A 22,618-nucleotide genomic window follows, 5' to 3' on the forward strand; every position below is an offset into this window, starting at 1 on the left:
AAATCTATTTAAGTAGAGTTCTGTTTTGCGTCGCAAGTAAACATTATAACAAGTTTAATGACGATTAAGTCAATTTGCTATAGCTTTTTTACTGATTTCAATATAGACTAAATATATTAGAAATATGTCTGAAGTTCAAACTAGATCTAAAGTGAGCCTGCGATGAGATGAACTGCAAACAATAACGGAATAACCTTCATATCAAGAGAATTACGACGAATACTGTCAAAACTAAGGTAATGTGGGGAAAACTGATAAACAGATTAATTATTACAACGTCTTTTACAAAAACATTGAATTAAATAAAAGAAAATTAAATTAATGAAATACAATGATCTGGACACCACTACCTACCAACAAATGAAATGTAGACGTACCATCAAGTAATAGGATAAAACACCACTATATACCAATTGGGAAGATACAGCCGCTTCCAAAAAAAACTAACCATATATTGATTATTAAATCACATATATTATCAAAAACAAGAAAATTAACATTCCAGACTGTATATAATTGTCGAATGCATTCCATTGTAGGAAGCAGAAAAAATAGCTAGCTTGTAAATCACAAAAAACTTAGCAAAGTAACATCTGTAAAAACAAAACATCTAAAGAGAAAAACTCGGTGTTCCAAAGATAAGAAACGACCATGTAACAAATGAACTGTAGTAAGCAAAAAAATGTTGTTTGCCATCAAGAACTCACCTTTGACATTTCATAAATGTTTTTTGAAAACAAACCCAGAGAAGGATAAACTTATAGGACATCCAAGTTTAACATTTATGAAAAATGTATCAAAGATACTTCCAAAATGATATTTGGAATCAAATCAGAGAATGAAAAAGTTATTGGACGTCGAACACTAACATTCTTGGAAGAAGTATCACAGACAGCGATGAAAAGGGAAAAAATATGAATTTCTATCAACTTTTAAATTATTCCCCATAAAACTGCACTTATACCTAAAAGAAAACTCTAAAAATGAGAAAGAATACGTAATGGAAAAGCAGAACTTTAATCTATCCAGATAATTTTAAAGTCATTTTTCTTAATTTAATTTAAAAAATGAAACTTCTTGTTTAAGTACAAATTCTTTGAATACTTTCAACCCCTTTTCGACTTATAATGTAGTAATTTCAAAAATGTCTAAACTGCATTCCCTTCACTTCTACCCCTTTTGCAATTCTTCACATTAGATTCGCTCCACTCAATGCAAATTTAAATTAAATTTTTTGCTATTTCAGTAGAGTGATCCTTAGAACAAAATTAAAATCGTTAATCAATGTCATGTCAAATATTGTTGGTCCGTTCAACTTTTTATGAAGCGTACGAACCGCGCCAAGCCGGGCCATGCACTTGAAATGCCACACTTGCAACGAACTGTGCATCCGAAAATCAGCCAAGTCATGACAAATTTTGCTGGAGCAATGGAAACTCACAAACGCAGCCCAAAACCTGGAAACTAATCACTTTTAATGCTGCAATTCAGCGAGTTTTGTGATGCTACTCGTACTATTCCTCTTTTATAAAGGAATTACAATTACATTTACCCACAGTAGACGACTCAGAAACTCATTAAAGCACACAGGAGGTACTTGCTGCAGGATGTGGCAAGGCCACGCAACTCAAAAGAATATTCTGACCACTCAGCTCTGCTACCACAATGAATGGAGTTTTGCATATAAACTCGCTTGGCGCCTTTGCTGTAGTTGGTTTATTTTCTTTTCGGAATTATGTTATTTGTTACTTTTGTACTTACTTTTACATTCATTGGCTTCACTATCTGTTGCACGTCCCCACGGTCTGTCGAAATAGAATGGCTTGCAGCGTTCACATTCCGGTCCAGCTGTGTTGTGCTTACAGGCACATGTCATTGTCATTCTGGCGTTTATAAGGTTCGCGTTCTGATTGTTATTTAGTAAGCCAGTACTGCGTCCAAAACTGTTCGCATCTTCATCCCCATTATCGCTGTCATCCACATAAGGTGGCAAAGCTTCATTGTTACTTACTGCGGCTATACATTCTGAAGCATGTCCATTGCATTTACAACGTCCACCCACGGCAAAATCTGAGACCGCATAATGCTGTGACATTGCTAAAAGATCTTTAACAGTTGGTTCTGGGGTGGGCTTGGTATCGGTAGCTTTTGATTTTTCGGGCACACTAATCTTTATGGTACTCGTTGTTGTAGTTTGTGCAAGTTGGGACTTTCCCAAATAATGCTTTTCATAAGCGCTGGATTTGTGTTTGCTGCTACGTTTTGCTTCTTTTAATATGCCATCATTTGCATATTCTTCCAAATCTAAGTCATCGTCAAGTTCCAAATGTTTTTTCGGTTCCTCATAATCATCTTCATCATAAGTGCTATCATTATCTTCGAGATTGTAATCATAGTCCTCCTGACTGCTGCCCATTTCATCGCTGAAACTGTTTGCATTTGTTTTGGTGGCTACTTGAGGCTCAACCTTCATTAGTTCTGCAGGTAACTCAAGGCGGTGAAATATTACACGTATATCTGTGGCAGTCACCCAGTCCTGTAACACGAAAGAACCGTCCAAATCATTAGCAGATGGACGACCTTCTAGTGTGTTGAAAGCGAACCGCTGTGTACTGCCATCACGATGTGAATCTATGCAACGCGCTTCTTGTTCATTAAATTTGCTAATCTTGGCACGATCTGGACGTCCATAAAATTTCTGACACTGAGAACTATAAAACTGAAACGGCTGCCAAGTTTGTCCAAAATCTGAGCTCTTATATATAGCCATGGAATCAGGTCGTGGCGATTTAGGGCAAAATGACAAACTGATGTAGGTTAACTCATATTTTTTGCCCAGTGACAGTGTAAGTGTCACATTATCCGGCGGTGCTGTATCGAGGTCTAATGGCACAGGCACAGTTGCCGAACGCCAGCAAGTCACATTGTTCGGATTATTGAGGTCTGTTAGTGCACTTGTAGGAAAACGAAATTCCGTTTTCGCATTATCGCACATGCGACAATCACCTACGCTACCATCGCGGTTCAATTCGCAGTAGCGTTCCGGCTGATGTGCACCGCAAACACTAGAAGCTTGCACTGGATTACCATAGGCTGCATTCACAAAACTCGGTACACACTTGCGTGGCTTGCTTTCGTAGTAGCAAGGGTCATTGGAATTTGAGGCAGCCACAGAGGCAGAGATGCTACTTGCGATAAGCAACAGCCAGACAAGCCTACACAGGGCCCAGCTGTGCTGACTGTGTTGAAATTGCTGGTCACTCATTTTGCACTTCTATGACTAAAAATAGTTTGCTCCTATTCTTCTTATTTTTGTGGCTACTGCGCTAGTTGATTGCTATTTGTTGGTTTTGCAGTCAAGTCACATACGCGCTCTTAACACCTTTGGAATTCTTCTGGTTGCAGTTTTTAAGTAGGCCGGCAGACAAGCACCAACTGTGTTTAGTGCTTTTGCAAAGCACGTGCTATCTGCAGTCTCACACACACACACTCCCCGGTGCTACCGGCACTCTTTTGCGCCACACTTGAGTAATTTGTATTCAAATTGAATTCCTGCTTTTAATTAAACGACAACACGAACGACGCTAATTGCGCCTGCCGTGGACAGACGAGGCGCTGTGAATACCAGCACAGCGTCTAGCACAGCCTAAACAGTTTCTGTGAATGGGTGCGCGTTATGACGATTCACACCTTTACGATACACTGGAGTCCAGCACACATACCACGTCCCCCACGTTCGCACGTAAGCCGCAACACACACGCCAGCAAAGCAAAGTAAACAAAAGCCGTTCAACCGCACCAAAATGCACTCGAGTGACGTTCAGCACTGACGACGGAGTGACAAAGCCTTTTGTGGATCCAACGGAGCTGTGGTCTGAGACGCGTTTCACTACGCAACCAAAGTATTTCGTTTGTTCAATGGACTTCGTAAGTCTAAATTTGCACGGAAACCAAAAAAGAAAACGCGTTTGTGCCGAAAATGCACGCGGGCCGTAAAAGCGCACTAACGGTTTCGCGACAACGGCAAAGCACCGCTAACAATTTTATGCAACAAAAGCACACACTACACCGCACTTCACCGCACCACACAACGCGACACAATCGTCGGCGTCAAACTGTCTGCATGTAAATTTGAAGGTTTACGCGAATTTAAGTCGGACGAAGCGCAACAGCTGCCGTTGTGCTTTTAACGACTAAGCACGAATTTCAATTTTTCACTCGCATTTAATTGCATTTTATTGTGCATTTTTGTTTTGATTATTTATTCTCTTGTAATTTCAACTCTTAATTCACATTAAATTAAAGTTAAGTTAGGTTGAATTTAATTTATGTTCATGTTTAACACCAAAAAAATTTTTGTATTTATGCCATTTGAGCTTAGGGTGCAGCATCCGCTACTGTTGTCCTACGCAGTCAGCAGCTGCCGTTGTTCTGCTAATTTTTCCCAAAACTTGACTAATTTAAAATTGAAGAAACTGACACCGCCGACGACAACGACGACGACGACGACTATGACAACGAGAAATTCTGTTCTATTGAGTTCCGATGTTGTGCTGTACTTAACGTAACACGAATAACGAATAAAAATATTCACCACACTTCCGTAAACAATATCGTTAACACTTACTTCACTTCCGTTTTCCTCTGCTTCCGATTTCGTAAACGTAAATAAAAAAATTTTTATAAACACGACGAGCAACCCCACCACTTCGAACGAGAGTTTGTTAAGTACTGATTGGACTTTTTCCAACTGCAGTGCATAAAGTGTTGAGAAGCCGAAAACTTGTCGCTGCTACTCTCTCACAATTCAAATGTTAACAGCACTGACTCTTACATGACGCTGTTAAAAAGTCTGTAGAACAAAATATAACATTACGTATGTGATTAATTTACACAAATCATTTATTTATTAACATTAGATTTGAAATTTTTAAAGTTAATAAAACGGTTTTCAAGCAATAGAACAGAAACTTCTACTATTATATGAAATGTGAGTAAAAACAAAATATAAGATAAGCTTTGACTAAGCCAAAGGATCACTAGTATTCACATATATATCCGTAGTTTCTGAAACAAATTGATTATAAAATTTTTTTAGTCTATATTCTGAAAACAATTTAGAAAAATTAAAAATACGTTGAATGAGACATATAATCTCTATGCTTAAATCAAAAAATAAAATAAAATTCTAGAAATACGCAATCGAGGACGATCAAGAAAAAGAATGAATGTGAGATGGAATAAAAAACGCTTTGAGAGCACTGCAGTGAATATATAATAAAATTAGAAATGGTAGGCAGATTTAAAAACGAATGAAAGAAGGAGATTATTCAAGTCTCAGTGCTTAGATCATCCATATGCACTATATATCAATACCATTAATATAAAAACTCATTTTCGGTGGTTATATTGTATGGCTGCCCTATTAATTGCATATTAAATCAACAATTAATTATTTTATTATTCGTGATACCGTAAAGATGACTATAGTCAATAGTCTAAATATTGTTAACAATAAAATATATTATTTAAAATTGTTTTACAAAGTTGCGTATTATTCAAACAATTGTTCCATTAGCTTAATTATTTTATTAAATTAAAGCATATAAAATTTGCATCAACTTTAAACTGAAATAACAGACTGTATATTGTTGAAATTTAGTGTTAAATATTTTTTTTAACAGAACTGAATTATTTAACATACCATAAAATGCTTGCTACTACCCTACTGTTAACTTAAACGAAAAACATAGAAATATGAAAAATGCCATTTATTTCTGTTAATAAAGCAATAAAAGAGTATAAAAATGTTATGTTATTAAATTACCGGTTAAGGATTGCAAATATAAATAAAAATTGGTTTTGTTAAATATTTAATTTTACAAGATAGTAATAAAAATATTATATGTAAAAAAAATCACAAAATTTTTTTAGTGATTAAAATAATTACAGAGTTTCATTAATCACTGTAAGTGGCTATTTCATATTTAAGAAAAGAGGCCTAAATGTAAGTCTTTTTAACAATAACTATTCATTTTGTGAATGTAACAATTTTTATATTAGCATTAAATCAAATTCGACATATAGTTAAATTCTTTTCAAATTTATTTAATATAATTCTTTAAGATGCATTTCTGAAAGTTATTTCATTAAAGAAAGATCCAATTTTATCTACATAGACAGTCGCCAACATTACTCTTAGATCTACTATATGTATGATCCGAATATATATAATATGAAAGATTAAACTAGAATCACGTGCAAATAAGAAATAGAAGTATTATAACCTAAACGATCTATTGAACTCTCCATCAGAAAAAGCGTTTCCTTTTTGATAAAAGATTCATATTAATGTAGCAAAAAGAATTTGAATTACACAATAATATATTACGAGTACACACAAAAAGGTTTTTTTAAAGGTTAGCTTATCTTCAAAATATCGATAACATTTTATTATATATAGTACAGTATACAGTACAGTTCCCGACTTTAGGTTCCACCAGTGTTTAAGTAGTTGACCTGCAAATATCGATGTGGAAGTACAACAGCAAACAGAAAAAGAAAAGATGTTAGAAAAAAGAATCATCGGGTACTAGTGCATTATAATATAGTGATCATATTGAAAACTCCGATAATGAAATAACGGAGTGACTTGCCTGGAGAAAAGCAGCCACGCTGCTTGTAGCCAGAAACCATGCTGTGCTTTAAACAGATATAATTTCTTTTCATTATTAGGAAAATAAGAAGAGAATTACAGCAGAATAATCTCCTTGGACTGTATCAATCAAAATAGAATTCGATTTGCAATGAAAATTAATTAAGAGATTATTTAAATTTCAGCAAAATTGACTTTAAAATCACTACATAAGTTTTGACATGCCGCTATGGGTTGAGTTATCATCTAATAAAACAGGAAATGTACTCTAATAGAATTTAGAGGTATAGAGAATCGGACCGCTAACAATGTGTTATGGGATTGCGTGACCTTAATTCTGAAACATAGGAGATGCTAAGGTAGACATCTTAAGTTGGATGAATATATAAAAACCGACAAAGCAGGCTCATTACTAAAAACTAAGTTATAGTATTCTACAAATATAAATATATATAAATAAAATATAGTCACAGTTTGTAGATCGAAGTGAGCAGAAGTAAAGCCTACAGTTTAAAATAATACAATATTTCAAATACAGGAGCTCATACATAACTCAAAAACAATCTGAAATAAAAGGCCTTATAAACCTGCATTATTTGATTGGATAGCTGAGATTCATAAGTTGTCTAGATAAAGGAGCACAGTCTTTACAATATATAAGAAAGAAGTGTGATATTGTACTTTTATATACATATATATTATTACTTTGGATGCTACTGATTATTAATTTAAATCACGAATTTTTAATTTCCTCAACAATGCTTCGACCATTTCAACATCCCAGCGAAGCAATATCCTGATAAATTTATTTCATAGCATTTCATTTTATTTTTTCTTATAGAAAATATATCTTGAATATTGTGTTTAGTCGTTGGCGTTGCCATATTAAATAAAATAATTTTGTTAAAACAAACATAAAAGAATTGAAATATTCTAAGTGAGTTGTTTGGATACAATTTCCTTGCCTGTGTGCAGCAGATACACATTAAGCAAAAATAAACAGATTAAATTAAAATTCCATTACTTGCAGCATTTCGTACCCAACTCAAATTTATGCCAACAACATTTCAAATGTACCAGAGACCAAGGAAACATTCGGACGGAGAGAAAAATAACCTAAAAACATTAAAATTTATAAACAAATATTTTAAATAAAACATAACGCACGTTCCTTCTCATCCAAGCTGAAGGTTGGATGAGAAATGCTGCTGTTGATGATTATTATAATGACGATGATGAGATGACTTTAAATGGACCGTAAGCCAAGGAAACCGACAACAACAAAAACAATTTTAACAAAACAAAAAAAAAATATGACATATAAATATATAATACTCATATATGGTATGGACTCATATAAATATATGTGGATTTTACTTAATATATGAAACTCTTTATATGGCACATTTACACGCAGGATGACACGGATGCAGTTACATTGGACGACGGTTCGAAATATACCATTAAGATTAAGTTTTAATTTTAGTCATATTATTTACAGATTAAGATGTTTTTACGAAAAATAGAGATGAAAAATGACTGACACTGGAATATTTTACTTGAGAATATTTATGCAGTTTGGAGTACTACTCCATATCAGGTAGCCACTGTTAGCGTACACCCACAAGCTAGTAACCTTAAAAACAAGCCATACGAAATAAGTTGGAAAATGTCAGAAGCAATAAATCAACGGCCTAAATGTGTCCCGAAAATAAGAAGAAAAAATGTTTCAAATTAACCCGGACAGACAGACAATTGGACGGACATCTAAAAGCAAAGTGTACTCGCTTGTACAGAAGAAAGAGTAGAGTTGTGCATTCGAATAGTCAGGTATGTATGTAAAACGTATACGGAATATGTAAATAAATTTAAAAGCGTTACAAATTAAAGGTAACACTTCAGTGCTCACCTTTTTGTGGAGTCTACGACAGTGCCATCGGTATCATAACTGACGAAAAGAGCACTGTAAGTATTTTAGTACCCCTGATGCTTATATAATGTAATATATCCCCAATCCCCCTTTTGTTTCGCCTCTGGTCCAGGTTACATACTACTGCAATGGAAATCAATTTACGCATAGTTAAGGTAGAATTAATATTAAAAACTAATAAACTTATTTCTTTTTGAAAAAACTAAATAATTTTACACTTAAATATCGTCCAAGTTGCTCCAATCACCAACAACGTCAATCCAATACCCAATAAATTGAATAAGTTTGCGTGGAGTTGAACGAATTTAAATCCGGTTGAATGGGATTGAATGGAATTGAATGAAGTTGAATTAAAAGGGAATTCGGTCAAGCATTGAATGCGTCCGACTTGGAATTGTAAGTGAAACTTCGTTGGTGAGGTTGTGCGGAAAGTATAGGTGTTAATTGTCTGAGCTATTGAGTTCCAGATAAGTATACTTCTAAAATTAAAATAGTTGTCCTCCCCGCTCACCTGTGTGAATAACTAAAGTATTCTTTTTATTTTAACTCCAATGGAATTTTTTTCATTTGATATTTGAATTCAAGTGTTGTGCGTGCAACAAGCTCGGGCCACGTGAGCCACTCTTGCGCATAAATTAAATATTCTTTTCTTTAAGTAAAAAGATTTTCTTCATAAACCGAAAAGTGTTACGGTTTCTTTCTTTGGAAGCCTTCCTCTTATGCTAATTTCATTATAAAAATTATTTTTTTCCTTATTGGGTGCTTTTTCTTCGAGTTCGGTGAAGTAGTGTGCAGTTATTGGGGTTCTCGGTGCTGCGTGTATGCATTGATGAGGTTGTAGGGAATTACGATTTTATTTAAGTGCATAAATTTTGTTGAACTTAACAATGTGTACTTTTTTTGGGAGACCTTGATTAACTTCCGCTGTCAGCTACATGAGCATAAATCTGATTAAATTCATTAACTTCATGAAGATTCACACTTTAAATTCACACTTTCATTTCACAATTCACGCAATATACGAATGTTTAAAATTTTACAGTCTTGGAATGGATGTCATCATCATGAAGAGATTGTAGAGGTATCATTTGTATGGGTCATGGTATATAAGCAGCACAAGCATACCAATACTGACATATGCAGGAGACTCAGAGAGCTGGAAAAAGAAACTTTGATACATCTTTTGTGTTTAACTAAGACCGAAATATAGATTAAAACTATTAAAACTATTATTTCCGTTTATATCTAAGCTGTCTTCAAGTTGTGGCTTGATTATTGTATATTTGACTTGGTTTAACTGCTCACTTTATAATAAAAGCTTTCTTCCAGAACTGTATCGCTTTTCAAGCCAAATATAGATTTATGTGGTAACTGATGTTGAAAGCTTTCAATTATAAGTATCTATCAATTTTTTTAATGATGATATAAATAATAAAATTCATTGATGTTGAAAACTACATCAACATGATAGTTATCATGCAAGATTGTTTCCTCAGGTATTTTTCCAACTCATTAAAAATTGCGTACCCGCATTTGGTACCCACTGACAAGGTGCTGAGTCTCATTATGACGAACGGATATGAATTGAATGACTGCTTCACTGGTTACTGCAGCAGTCAATCATATATCACACACACACTCCGATGTTTATTACCACAATACAAGCACCTTAAGCTACTCCCTTGGTAAATACTTGATAATAGAATGCTCACCCACAAAGTCAGTCCAACCCAACGGAAATTTGTTAGCTTAATAACGCGAAGGACATTCAACATTGGAGCTGATAAATTTGCACATTTGGCGTAATGTGCATGAGAAATGAAAACGAATTGTCAGACATTCATCAGCGGGAAGTCAGCAAATAACAGAGTAATTGCAACCAACACAGCAGCAACGATTGCAATGGGAACAACACAAGCAACAGCAGCACCAACAGCAACAAATCTCAATTAAAGTCAACACACTTGTCAAGCGCTTGAAAGTATCTACAAAAGTCCTGTCATTCAGCCGTGAGTGGTGCTGTTGGCGCTTACTGCTGATTTAGCTGATAGTTCTACAACATACAACAAATGGAATACATATAGCCGCCGACAAGCCATTGAGGTGCCGTACCATCACCATGTATGGCAACAGCAAATTGGAACAACAACAACTTCAAGCGGATTACTACTACTACTGCTTTGACTACTGGTACTCTAATATGTGCCATTACTATGCGCTATTAAAACGTAACGCCTCTTCACCTGCTGTTATGTGACAAGCTTCTATAAACACACAACAAAGCCAAGAAAAGAATCCACAATACTGAAGAAATCTAAGCAATTTATCAGTTTCAGCAAAAATGAAAACGTCGTTCCATTTGGTCTTCATTTGTTCGCTTCATTTGTTGGTTGCACAATTCCAATTTCGCTCTTGGTCAGCGTGTATTTCACACACAATATACCTTCACATGTCCAAGAAGAGAAGTCCTAAACTGTCAGGTTTACTGCAGCTGGCAGCGTCTTCATTAAGCTGGCGTAAGCGTATTTCGGTGATAACCTGAAAATTGCACAGCACACAGACAGCACATACATCTACTATTGCCAAATCTACTCCAGCCACTCAATTGGACTTGACTTAACCCGAGTTCGCTTGTCTTCGCATACTTACAGCGCTTGCTACCAAGGAAAGCACCCACCTCCGCGTTGAAAAGTGGTATTAAGCCTTTGGCACTGATTTCACTTCGATGATAAGTGGAAGGTGGTGATTTTTCGGTTTCTTGGTTTCTTGGTCGCTTTGTGCGCTCTGAGCCACCACAGACTTTGCGGTACTGCTTTGTGTAAATTTGGTAGCAAATATTTCAGTGCAAATTTGAGGCTTTAATTTTTGCTACCGTAGCAAAACTTAACTGTTTTCTGCTTCGACGAGGGTAGCGAGTAAGGTATTTAAAAAAGAATATTCTTTATACTGACCAGCACGGAAACAGGTGAATAAATAAGTTGTGCTATGAGTTCAGTCACAAAACATTTTGATATATTTAAGATGACAGGATGTCAAATAACATAAATAATTAATCATAATTGTATGGCTACACGATAAGTTATTAAACTTAATAATCTCTAAATTTAAACCTATCTTTTCAAAAATTACCTGAATTGAAAGAAAAACATTTCGGTAAGATAGTGGTGATTGTTGAAGCCCTCAGTCAGGCTTATCTCAATCACATTTTAATATGTAATTTACCCTTTATATTGTATTCAAATCGTATTCAAAAAACTTCAGTGTCTTCCCCTAAAATTGCCTGTATTAATCTGCAATACCGAATTGATTTATTTATGGGTTTTGGGGCAATGGTAGCAGTGCTGAATAGTTTAACATTATTTAGATTGAAAGTAATTTATTATAATTCCGCTTAACACACTCATTTCGATTAATTTTGCCTCAAATGTCTTAACATGAAATTATGTCCAAAGATGAAAAATTTTACTGTGGGTCAGTCAGATAATTTAGAAATATTTGGAGCAATCGATAAAGCTGATTGGTGCAGTTGAAAGCGGCACACTTCGCATATATCAATCTGGTATGTTTTTCATTTAAGTGTTGAATGATTTTCTTAACAAACTAAGTTAGAATACATTAACACTTGTACCTGTATTAAATTTGGCAATATTGATGAATGTACTACTAATGGTCTTCGTACTAGTGCTGTTCACATTATTCGAAGTTTTTAAAAATTCGAAGTTCTTCGAATATTCGAATATTCGCATTTCAACGAAGTCTTCGAAGTTGGAAAAAACTTCGAAGTTTTTGTGAGTTTTTGTTCTCGAAGTCTTCGAAGTTTAAATGTAGTGAAAAACTTCGAAGACTTCGAAGACTTCGGAAGCAAAAGGTGAAGTGAGAGCGCAAAATGCAAACAAACGTGCATCACACAAATTATTTGAGGGATGAAAGCATTTGCTTCGTTTGTACGTTTTTGTTTTTTTTTTTTTTGGTGTTCTATGCAGAAAATTAAAAACATGTTTTTTTGTTTTATTTTATTACATAAAATTTATTTTATTATTAAATATGTATTATAATATATATTATTATTAATATGTTTTATTAATATTTTTATTAAATAAAAAATTCACATTTTAAATAACTTATATTTATTATTTATATTTAAAAAATCATAATTGGAAATTTTTAATATAATATTATAATATATACTATAATATATGATATATATTTGTATTGATGGATTTTATTAGTAATGGAATTTTATAAAAATTTTCATTTTCCTTTAAAAAGAAAATCACAAATTAAAACCTTGAAAATTAGTTATGGAAAAATGAGTTTTGCTCATTAATGCCTAATTATTTGACCTGTATGAGCTGTGATGATCACGCAGGTAAGCGCAAATTTATTTTTGCATTATAAAATTTTGAATGTTTTGTTGTAGTTACAGTTTATTTTACTGTTTATGGAAAATTTTTAAATCCCTTATTCTAGGAAAAGAAATACATAATATTATAAGGAAGTATCTAAATAAAATGTAAATTAGTGTATAAGCAAAATTGTATAAAAGAAATTCCATCAAATTTTCATGTATTTTATATTATATTAAAAATTTTCATAAATATAATTTTTTAAATATAAATAATAATATAAGTTATTTAAAATGTGAATTTTTTATTTAATATAAAAAATATTTAATAATAACATATTTAATAATAATATATATTAATAATACATATTTAATAATAAAATAAATTTTATGTAATAAAATAAAACAAAAAAACATGTTTTTAATTTTCTGCATAGAACACCAAAAAAAAAAAACATAAAACCGTACAAACGAAGCAAATGCTTTCATCCCTCAAATAATTTGTGTGATGCACGTTTGTTTGCATTTTGCGCTCTCACTTCACCTTTTGCTTCCGAAGTCTTCGAAGTCTTCGAAGTTTTTCACTACATTTAAACTTCGAAGACTTCGAGAACAAAAATTCACAAAAACTTCGAAGTTTTTTTCAACTTCGAAGACTTCGTTGAAATTCGAATATTCGAATTTCTTCGAATACTTCGTAAATTCGAATATGAACAGCACTACTTCGTACGTCCTAGTGTGTCTACAGTTGGTTTATTTGGTCACCATAATAAAAATATTGTCACTTATAAACTCGACGGTACTCAAAAACATAATTTACCAAATTTAATTCCGTTGATATAGTCGCTAAATAATCAACTTTCATAATATGCATATGGACTAATCTTCAATAGTAAACGAGGAAACTGTTTAGATGGAGATACTCATACTGGATAAAGAAATAAAACTTTGTAATAGAGGTTCAACACAACAATTGATAGAAGAAGTTAAAGTTGGAAAAATACTTAAAATAAATGACAAGAGGGCGCAATAGATCCCTAAGTAGCAGTGTAAATGTCCCCAACATAATTATAAGACAAAGTAAGAAAAGAAATGTCTCGTGCAGTTTAGACAAAAAATTGTGTTGTTATTCTGCAAGATGAAGCATTTAAATTATGGTATAATGTCCATATAGTCTAAGCGGATTCAATCTTACTTAGATTTGCTTCTTAAACCCGTAGCTCTAATATTCCAATCTAAGTTAATACAATATATTCCAAGTTAGAAGCAATTTAGAAAGTACATCAGCTTTCTTTGTTATTTTAGTTATTTTATATTCAGATCTATGTATTCTCCTTCCTGTGAAAACGTGTCGTCCTTTCAATTTTTCAACAAAAAGTCTTTATTTGCTGAATATATTAAAAGAATATGTTGAAGATATTACATCGCTCAACGCATATGTGGAGGGATTATACTTCATACACTTAATGTAGGCACATTAAATGCAATTGCATTATTCGTGTGCATCAATTTTTCAATAAAAGCCCAAGGCATTAATGATGAAATTCTCACATTTGCAAATTGTTAAATTAGTGAATTACTCGAGTGCAATCAGGTGCATACACTGCAATACACCAGAAGCAACAATAACAGTAACTGCAACTGAAACTGCAACTGCAACAGCAACAATTGCTACAAAAGCAGGAAGAGCAGGAAGAGTAGGAAGAGATTACACCGAAAAAGCATATAAGCCTAATTGCCAGCTAAATGAGAAGTAAATTTAATCCTTTATTTTAGTGTTAAAGACAGACAATAGCATTAAACGTCTTAATCTGAAGTGCTTAGAGCCAAGCTCACATCTAATTGCATATGGAGAAACATCCATGTGAGTATCTATGGACACATACATACGGACATGCAGGAAAATAAAATTTAATTGCACTGAATGATTTGAAATCATTTTCGGACGGCTTCAAGGCAAGTCAAGACAAATGGATGCAATATTCCATTTAAGACAGCATCCCAGCATCGATAATTGTGCCAATTCAGGAAAGCAAGATATAGAAATATTTTATTTTATTTTATTTTACGTTAAGTAAGTTAATTTAAAATTTTTTATTGGATCGACAACCATCCATGGAATTCTGGCGTGTGTTCTTTCATTCCAAATAAAAAACGAATAAGAATTATTTTCTGGTTTTTAGATAATCAATTAAAAAATTTAATTATAAAATAACATATCATGAATGAATAAATTATTTTCAATAGTATTTATGTATTGTATCTACCAAGTCATAAGACTTTGCAATAACCCTTCACATTTTAATTATAATGTATAGAATAATTACATTTTTATTACTTCTCGTACAAATCCATTTCAAATATTTCAGTTATGGCACATTTACATTCAATTAAATTCTTTATAGATGCCCTAAGTCAAGAGAATTAACAATTTTTTCTCAGAATATTTAGGCATATATGACCAAATATATATATATGACCAAAAAAATATTTCGAAAAGGTACTCAAACTAAGGCAACTAAGTCCAACTACTGAATACCCATAAAATTTTTTATAAAATCTGTATGAATTTTAATCATTTCACGCCTGGTTTCACTCTATAATCACTACTGATGTAGTAGAGACGAACATGACAACGGCACAGAAAATTTTACCGATGCATTCAAAACCTGTATTCATTAAAAGATATCATTCCTGTCGCAGTTGTAGAGAGGACGATGAAAGGGTCTCACATTTGCTTTGTTACTACCCAGAGCATGTGCGGCTCCCATTTCCTTTTTTGAGGATCTTGCGTAATTCTAGAGCATTTTAGGCTTTTCCAAAACTTCAATGTGGTTATCAAACGTCTGAGTTTGTTATATTGTAACACAGTGACCCAGTAGGCCTAAGTGGATCCTTAGGATCGCTGGTAAAATATAACAAAACCTAAGAAATAAATCAAACATTATTGTTTTGCGTTGTAGATACGTTTTCCACAACTTCATATAAATAGAATCTATAATATTACTATTTTTTCCTAATTGCAGAAAAAATAAAAAACTTCAAAAAAGATGAGATGTTCCCGACACTGATGAAAACGTCACAGAAAATATTAACGATCCAACCAATAGTTCTACTAATAAAAAAGCATTGGGTGATTAGAGGAAGAGCGGGATCTTGTATATTACCTCTAACGGAGATTATTTTAAAGACTTAAAATATGTAAACAAAAACAATTGACATTTTGAATTTTCTGTAATTATTTCGAAAACTTTTTGATGGTGAGGTGTATTTTCTTGGGTGCATCGTGGACAGCGGTGAGCACTAGTAAATGAGTGATTAATGCATTTTAAAAATACTAACTGAAATTAAAAGAGCATGAAATCGGCTATTAAAGTTGATGAGCTTAGATGAAAAGTGGGTACCCAATACCCAATACTTAAATATGAGTCACTCAAGCGTTAAAGAAGATATATCGGCACTGCACTTCATATTCCGAAATGCATGAATGGCAGCTCCTAATGGGTGAGTGTGAAAAAATTAGACGAAAATTAGACAAATATTTTTCTTTCGTGTCTTTTTTGATTCTCATTTTGTTTTTATACTCATTCGTATATATACATAGACTTCTTTTATTTATTTATTTATTATTTACTTTTTTCAATACTTCTGTCTAAACTGTGATAACGACATGAGAATTGAGCTCCACTTGAGTTGCACTCGTCTGTAACGTCTCTTCGGCCACAGACTGACTGCAGCTTGCATGCTCGAGTGGCAAGCCTTCCGGTCTTTTTTACTTCACAAAGCCCAACATCTTTATATTATTATCATTGTTTTTGTTTTTTTTTTTTATTTTTTTTTTGCTTTTTACTTTTAATTGTGTTAGGTTTTGTGTGGGATATGAAAATGACAAACCATTTGATGTGTTCGAAAGGAAAAACATGTTGGATAAAAAATTTTTAAAAATTTTTTAAAATTTTCTAGTTTTGACTTCAAAACTCAGTATTTCTTAAATTTATTTTAAATTTTATAACAAAATTGTGTTCGAAATCCTTTTCAGCAAAAGCATTTGCACGTATCAACACTTTTGTGCTGCTGCCAGCCGCTTTCGCCTCCAACGCTTCACCGACATTTCATACTTGCTCTGCATTGAAGTGTTGAAAATCCTTGATATTTGCTTGACTTGTGTGTGTGCTTTGGTTTTGCTTGTTGTTGTTGTTTGTTTTGTAGAAAATTGCTGAAATGCAATTGACTTTTGTTATTTGTTTGTATTTATATTTGTTTTGATTTATATATGCGTGCACCCAGCGGCACCATTATGCCAGCGCTGAAAAAGTAAGCGAAGAGGTAATAGCTCTTCGTTTTTATTTTTCTTTGTTTTCGACATTTGTTTTCGACATAGGCAATTTCGGGGTTGAAATTATAAAAGAATGAAGAAGAAAAGCAAAGGAGTATTAAGAATTTCTTGTTTTGCCTGCATTGTATACATTTAGTCTATTTTTGATTTTAGTGAAGTGCGTGCAGTAAACAATTTTTAATTTTTAAAATTAAAATAAAATCTAAAAATATAAATAAAATTTGTGAATTTATCATAAACTCACTGTAAGTATATGCAAAATCAAGTAAATATATTTAAAATGATAATTGAAATTTTTGTTTTGTATTATGTAGATGCTACTGCGTCAAGAACGATTAATTTACCAATGTGCTGCGAATGCAGTCATTCTAAAGCAAGGGGTAAAAGGTAGTCAGCTGTTTCAATTGGAAAATTTTACAATTCAAACTGAGGAGGATTTAATTCAATTTAATGAAGAAATCACTGCCGTTGTATTAGTTGTAAGTTAAATTATATATGTTTCTTACTTTCAATTTCAACTTATTAATATATTCACATGTAACAATTTTACTAATTCATATATTTCTTTTCATCTATTACGTTATTTATAGACTGCATCAATGAGACGCGTTATTAAAAAACAACCAATTACGCGAAAGATTCCGTGGAATTTTGGAGAATGGTACCCAAGACAAGAAGTCCTTAAGAGCGTTAGAGAATGTGACAGCAGCACTTTTTGGTATGGTATATTGTACATAATTAACTTTAGCGTATACAATAACATATTTTTGTATTTACAGATGGTACAGATGGTGAACCGGAACAAGTGATCGAGTTGAGTCTGGAAATCTCTTCAAGGTTTTAGTAACAATTTCACAGAAAAATATTCATATATATAAGTATGTTATATTTTTTTATGTAAATATTAATATTTTGATTTTATAAAACATAAATATAAAATATTATTTATCCAAAAAAAATTTATAGTATTTTATTTAAAAATCAATAGCATAGGTAAAATTAAAAGGTAAGCTAACATATCAGCGCTGATATGTTGCATTACAAATTCCAAAAAGTAAGCTAACATGTCAGCGCTGATATGTTGCATTACAAATTCGAAAAAGTAAGCGAACATGTCAGCGCTGATATGTTGCATTACAAATTCGAAAAGGTAAGCGAGCATGTCAGCGCTGAAATGTTGCATTACAAATTTGAAAAGGTAATCGAACATTTCAGCGCTTGCCCGCAATGACATGCACGTGTTAAAGTAATTAGGAGTTTCATTTGAATAATCAGCGCTAGGCATTACCATTCAGCGCTGAGGGAATCGATTCCCTCAGCGCTGAAAGTCCCGCTGGGCATGTGTGTATGTGTGTGTGTGCGTTTGGTTGTTTGCATAGAATTTTTGAAGAAAATCGTGCTTAATAAGCTTTTCCTGTTATTTTCATCTCGATCTGCATGTGCATGTGTGTGTGTGTGTGTTAGTATTTGTACTCCTATATGCTTTTATGAAAAACTTGGCATTTCTGACAAGGCATTTATTTCAATATGTATTTTATTTTTGTGCCTGTGTGTGTGTGTGTGTGTGTGTGTCTGTTGTGTGCAAATAGACTTTCATCACACAAAATCTGCTTTTATGCCATTTAATTGACCACTGCATTTTGTGTTTTCTCTTTATTGGTCCGCTTGTCTGTTTGTCCGTTTGTCTGTCGGTGTAGCTCATTCGTCTATTCACCTGTTTGTCTCAGTATTCCAATATTCAGAAATTCTCTTCAGTTTTATTATTTTTCTACTTCAATTTGTGTTTGGAAAAATATTTATTCTAACGTCAATCAATTAAATGCAGTAGTCACCTTTCGAATTTTATTCAATTTCAAAATTCGTTATCGGAAGTGTTCTTATCACAGTTGTTGTTGCCTCTGTGTGCGTGCTTTTACTTAATAAAATTTAATTAAAAACTCTCATTAGGAAGGATATTAGAAATGACAAATAAATTTTCTAATAAATTTAATTTCTTTGCACAAACAGAAAATTTATCAAACAATTTTGTGTTTTGTATTTTTATAAGTTTTACTAACTGATAAATTGACAATTAGTCAATAAATTTATCAATTACTTAATTAATAATAAATTGAAAAGCATGAAAGTGATGGATATATGTTTATTATTATTTCATATATAATTGTAATATAACTCTAAAATCTGTTCTTCATATTTGTTTTTATATGAAACATAAATGATTTAGTCAGTTTGAAAGAACTTAGAAATGTTGAGAATCTTTTAACAGCCCCAAAGGTACAACAAAAGCAAAAATAAATCATTTAAATTAAATAAAAATAAACACATTTATTCTGAGAAAACATTTGTAAACACACACATTGACAGAAATGTAGAGTGGCATGCGAGCCAACAGCTCATATGAATTTTCCTTTATTACTCACATTTGCTCACATTCATACACACAAATGCAAAATGAAGAAAATGCAATTAAAGTAAAAAATGACCAAAAACGAGCAATAACAAAAGTTTTTCGATTATGTTTTGTATGTTTCTGTGGTGGAATAATAAGAATTAAACACTGAATGAACATTAAGGCTATGATGGGTGGAGGTGGTAGATGCAATATGTTTGTTAGGTACACAAATAATGGCAGTAAATGGATAAATTTGGGTCACAATATGAGGAAGAATTTCAAATACCAAAATGACAAATGCGCCGGCAAACAAAACACAATTAAATGAAGTGCCGATGTGTGGGTAATGATAATGGCGCTGGACTCCACACACTCACCCCACACTCCACGCACTAAGTATACTGGACTAGTACAAAGCATTTCTGCAAGAATTTTATTTTGTTGCATACAAAAATTCCTTTTAAATATTATCACTAAATTGAATGGAAAATCTGAAACTAAAACATAATTTAAAAAGACACAATAAACATATATGTAAGGAAACTCACGCACGCACACACAAACAAATCATTTATCAGATGCACGCATCAAACACAACCAACTAGACATGTGCTTTACTCGTTATCCTATGGGCGGGAGGTGCTTTGCTTTTATATGGAAGTAAAACAGTTTAGTGGGCTAAGAACTAACAAATAACTGTGCGAAAGCAAACGATGATGTTAATGATATTTGTGTAGTTAATGATGACGTTGACTATGATAATGACGACGATGACGATGACGATGATAACAATGATGACATGAAAAAATATGTAAAGTGTTTAGTTTTATTCTTTTGCTTTGTTCTTTATGTTTCGGTCATACAATGACTAGTTGTAGTTGTAGTTGTAGACACTTTGTAATTGAGGAGAAGGTTAATGTGGCACAATTTGACCTTAGCTTGTGAGCAACAACACACAAGGAAGCCCATACACCCAAACGCACACATACAAACTAACCTACGCATATCCAGTCAAACAGTATTTTCCATTGTGTGAGTAATTTTTGCTTTGCTATTTTGACGTAATGAAGAGATTCGTTTTGTGTTAACGGAAATTTTGCGTTTTCCTTAAGGGTCCTTGACATGCACGCAACATAGATTTTTATGTGACGTTGGCAGTGAAAGGAAAAAATTAGTTTGTGTTTTATACTCGAAAAGAAAAAAGGCACCACAAACACACATTCGAGTTAAAGTTGCGAACACCAAAGAAGTCATTTCCGTTTCAAGCTTTTAAGATTGAACCGAGCGGAAATGGAGCCGAAGGCATTTCTTCTGCTCAACTATTGTGGATTTGCAATTGCCTAAATTTTATTACTAGGACTGAGCTGAGCCCGATTAGCTCGTTGGGTCAATATGCTCACTACTAATATGCTTCCTGCCCTATTGACTTCATAAATATTTCAACGATTTATGTTCCAAAATAAAACAAAAAAATAAAAAAAATAAACAAAATCAGTGAAAGTCAAAAAACGATTTGTTAAATGTCAAAAAATGTTTGCGAACAGGAGCGGAATCGAGTCTTTAATGAACTTAAAAATTGTCATCTTATTTTTAGTTTTGAACAATTAAATTTTATTAAAATTAATTTAACATAATGTATGTAATATTTTCTCAGAATGTTTAAGGTTTTTCTAGTAGTAAGCGAAGTGAGTAACGAACTGTAGTAAAAGTGCAATGGAGTAAAATGAAATAAACCTGGAAAACGATATCAGAAGCCTTGAGCTCGAACTGCGGTTTGGGTCAGACGATAGGTCACTGTTACCACACTAGATTGAATGATGAATGTCTTTCCATATATTTGTGACAGCCGCAAAAACTGGTGTGAGGTACAGAAAGCAATAGCAAGAATGCTGAATAACGCTGAGCATAACGCTGACAAGTGCTCTGCCTTCAAGATAGGATTTAGAATATTCCCGAGATAAAGCATAGCATCCTATACTGTTTTGGGGATATCAGTGGGTAAATGATACCTAATGGAATGTAGGTACTGAGTCAGTACTCGTGTTTCCGCTCATTGTGTATTTGTAATTTTCGATCGGAATCTAGAACACTAGAAGTTATGACCAGCCTTATTCCTCAACATGAAGCGAGTTTTATCTATCAGATGTATTCTTTACAGGTTCAAATTTTCTTACTGGTTAAGTTTTTAGATACTTTTCGCCCACTTTAAAATAAACAGTAATCTGCTAACAAATCAGACTCCGAGGATTAGCACACTAAACATGTAATTTGGGGATTTTTAGTCTTATCAATATTGAAATATGATTTTCAATAGAGTTAATAATTCTTCTGTAGCCTCTTTGCTGAAACTTTCAAAAAAAAAGACAGCCGCATTAAAAAAGAAATACTCAAACGCAATGGAAATATATCTGAATCCATAATACTCCAAAATTATTGAATGAAAATTATGTCAACTCAGTTATCTTGCACCACACATTGAATCCGCTACTGTATAATGTATGTCCTGTTGCTGTTGCCATTGCATCAGCACTCAAAACCCCCGCCTCCAAAACCTTCTTAAACATCTTTGTTTTTATGATTTCTTTTTGCAGTTTATTTTTTGGCTTTTTCATTTTTCACTTCATTGAATTTGCCTTTATTGATGGCCCAAGTCGTATCCGCAAGATACAATGTATGCCATGCAACCATCCATACATCAAGCGAATCTCATATCCAAAATATTTTCCAAAGTCAGAGTCACTTGGGGTTCACTCTCGCCTCTTTTTATTTATGAATTTATTCTGTTGACAAAATTGGTTTAAAGAATGTAAAAATAAGTCACAACGAGTAAATACACTTTTGATAAATCGCATTCGCCGTCAGACACCGTATGTGTGGGTGTGTATCTGTGTGTATCTGTGTGCGCTCGCCCAGGCAAATTGGGTTCTATTTAATTTTGTACTTAGTTTGCAGATTTATGT

General features: G+C 33.0%; 3 protein-coding genes across 3 annotated transcripts in view; 1 reads left to right on the forward strand and 2 right to left on the reverse strand.

Moving 5' to 3' along the window:
- LOC119667217 (protein scalloped-like) overlaps window positions 1–716 on the reverse strand; it is a 48,211-nt gene extending 47,495 nt beyond the window's left edge. Inside the window, exon 1 of the mRNA XM_038076506.1 lies at window positions 708–716. Within this exon, the coding sequence (XP_037932434.1) occupies window positions 708–716 (9 nt within the window). The remainder of the gene's footprint in view (window positions 1–707) is intronic.
- A 1,022-nt stretch (window positions 717–1,738) lies between these two features.
- LOC119667218 (netrin-B-like) lies at window positions 1,739–4,707 on the reverse strand. The gene has a single exon (XM_038076507.1). It carries the CDS (start codon window positions 3,263–3,265, stop codon window positions 1,739–1,741), a length of 1,527 nt encoding a protein of 508 aa, XP_037932435.1. The 5' UTR covers window positions 3,266–4,707.
- An 11,612-nt stretch (window positions 4,708–16,319) lies between these two features.
- The window catches only part of LOC119671794, a 76,549-nt gene continuing 70,250 nt past the window's right edge, over window positions 16,320–22,618 (forward strand). Inside the window, exon 1 of the mRNA XM_038082578.1 lies at window positions 16,320–16,434. The gene's annotated coding sequence lies outside the window, so the exon portion shown is untranslated. The remainder of the gene's footprint in view (window positions 16,435–22,618) is intronic.

The sequence above is a fragment of the Teleopsis dalmanni genome, chromosome 1 (assembly GCF_002237135.1).
Source record: "Teleopsis dalmanni isolate 2A chromosome 1, ASM223713v2, whole genome shotgun sequence".
NCBI lineage: Eukaryota > Metazoa > Arthropoda > Insecta > Diptera > Diopsidae > Teleopsis > Teleopsis dalmanni.

Excerpts from the sequence above, each read along its gene's own strand:
- LOC119667218 (XM_038076507.1), bottom strand. The coding sequence starts at position 3,265 with ATGAGTGACCAGCAATTTCAACACAGTCAGCACAGCTGGGCCCTGTGT.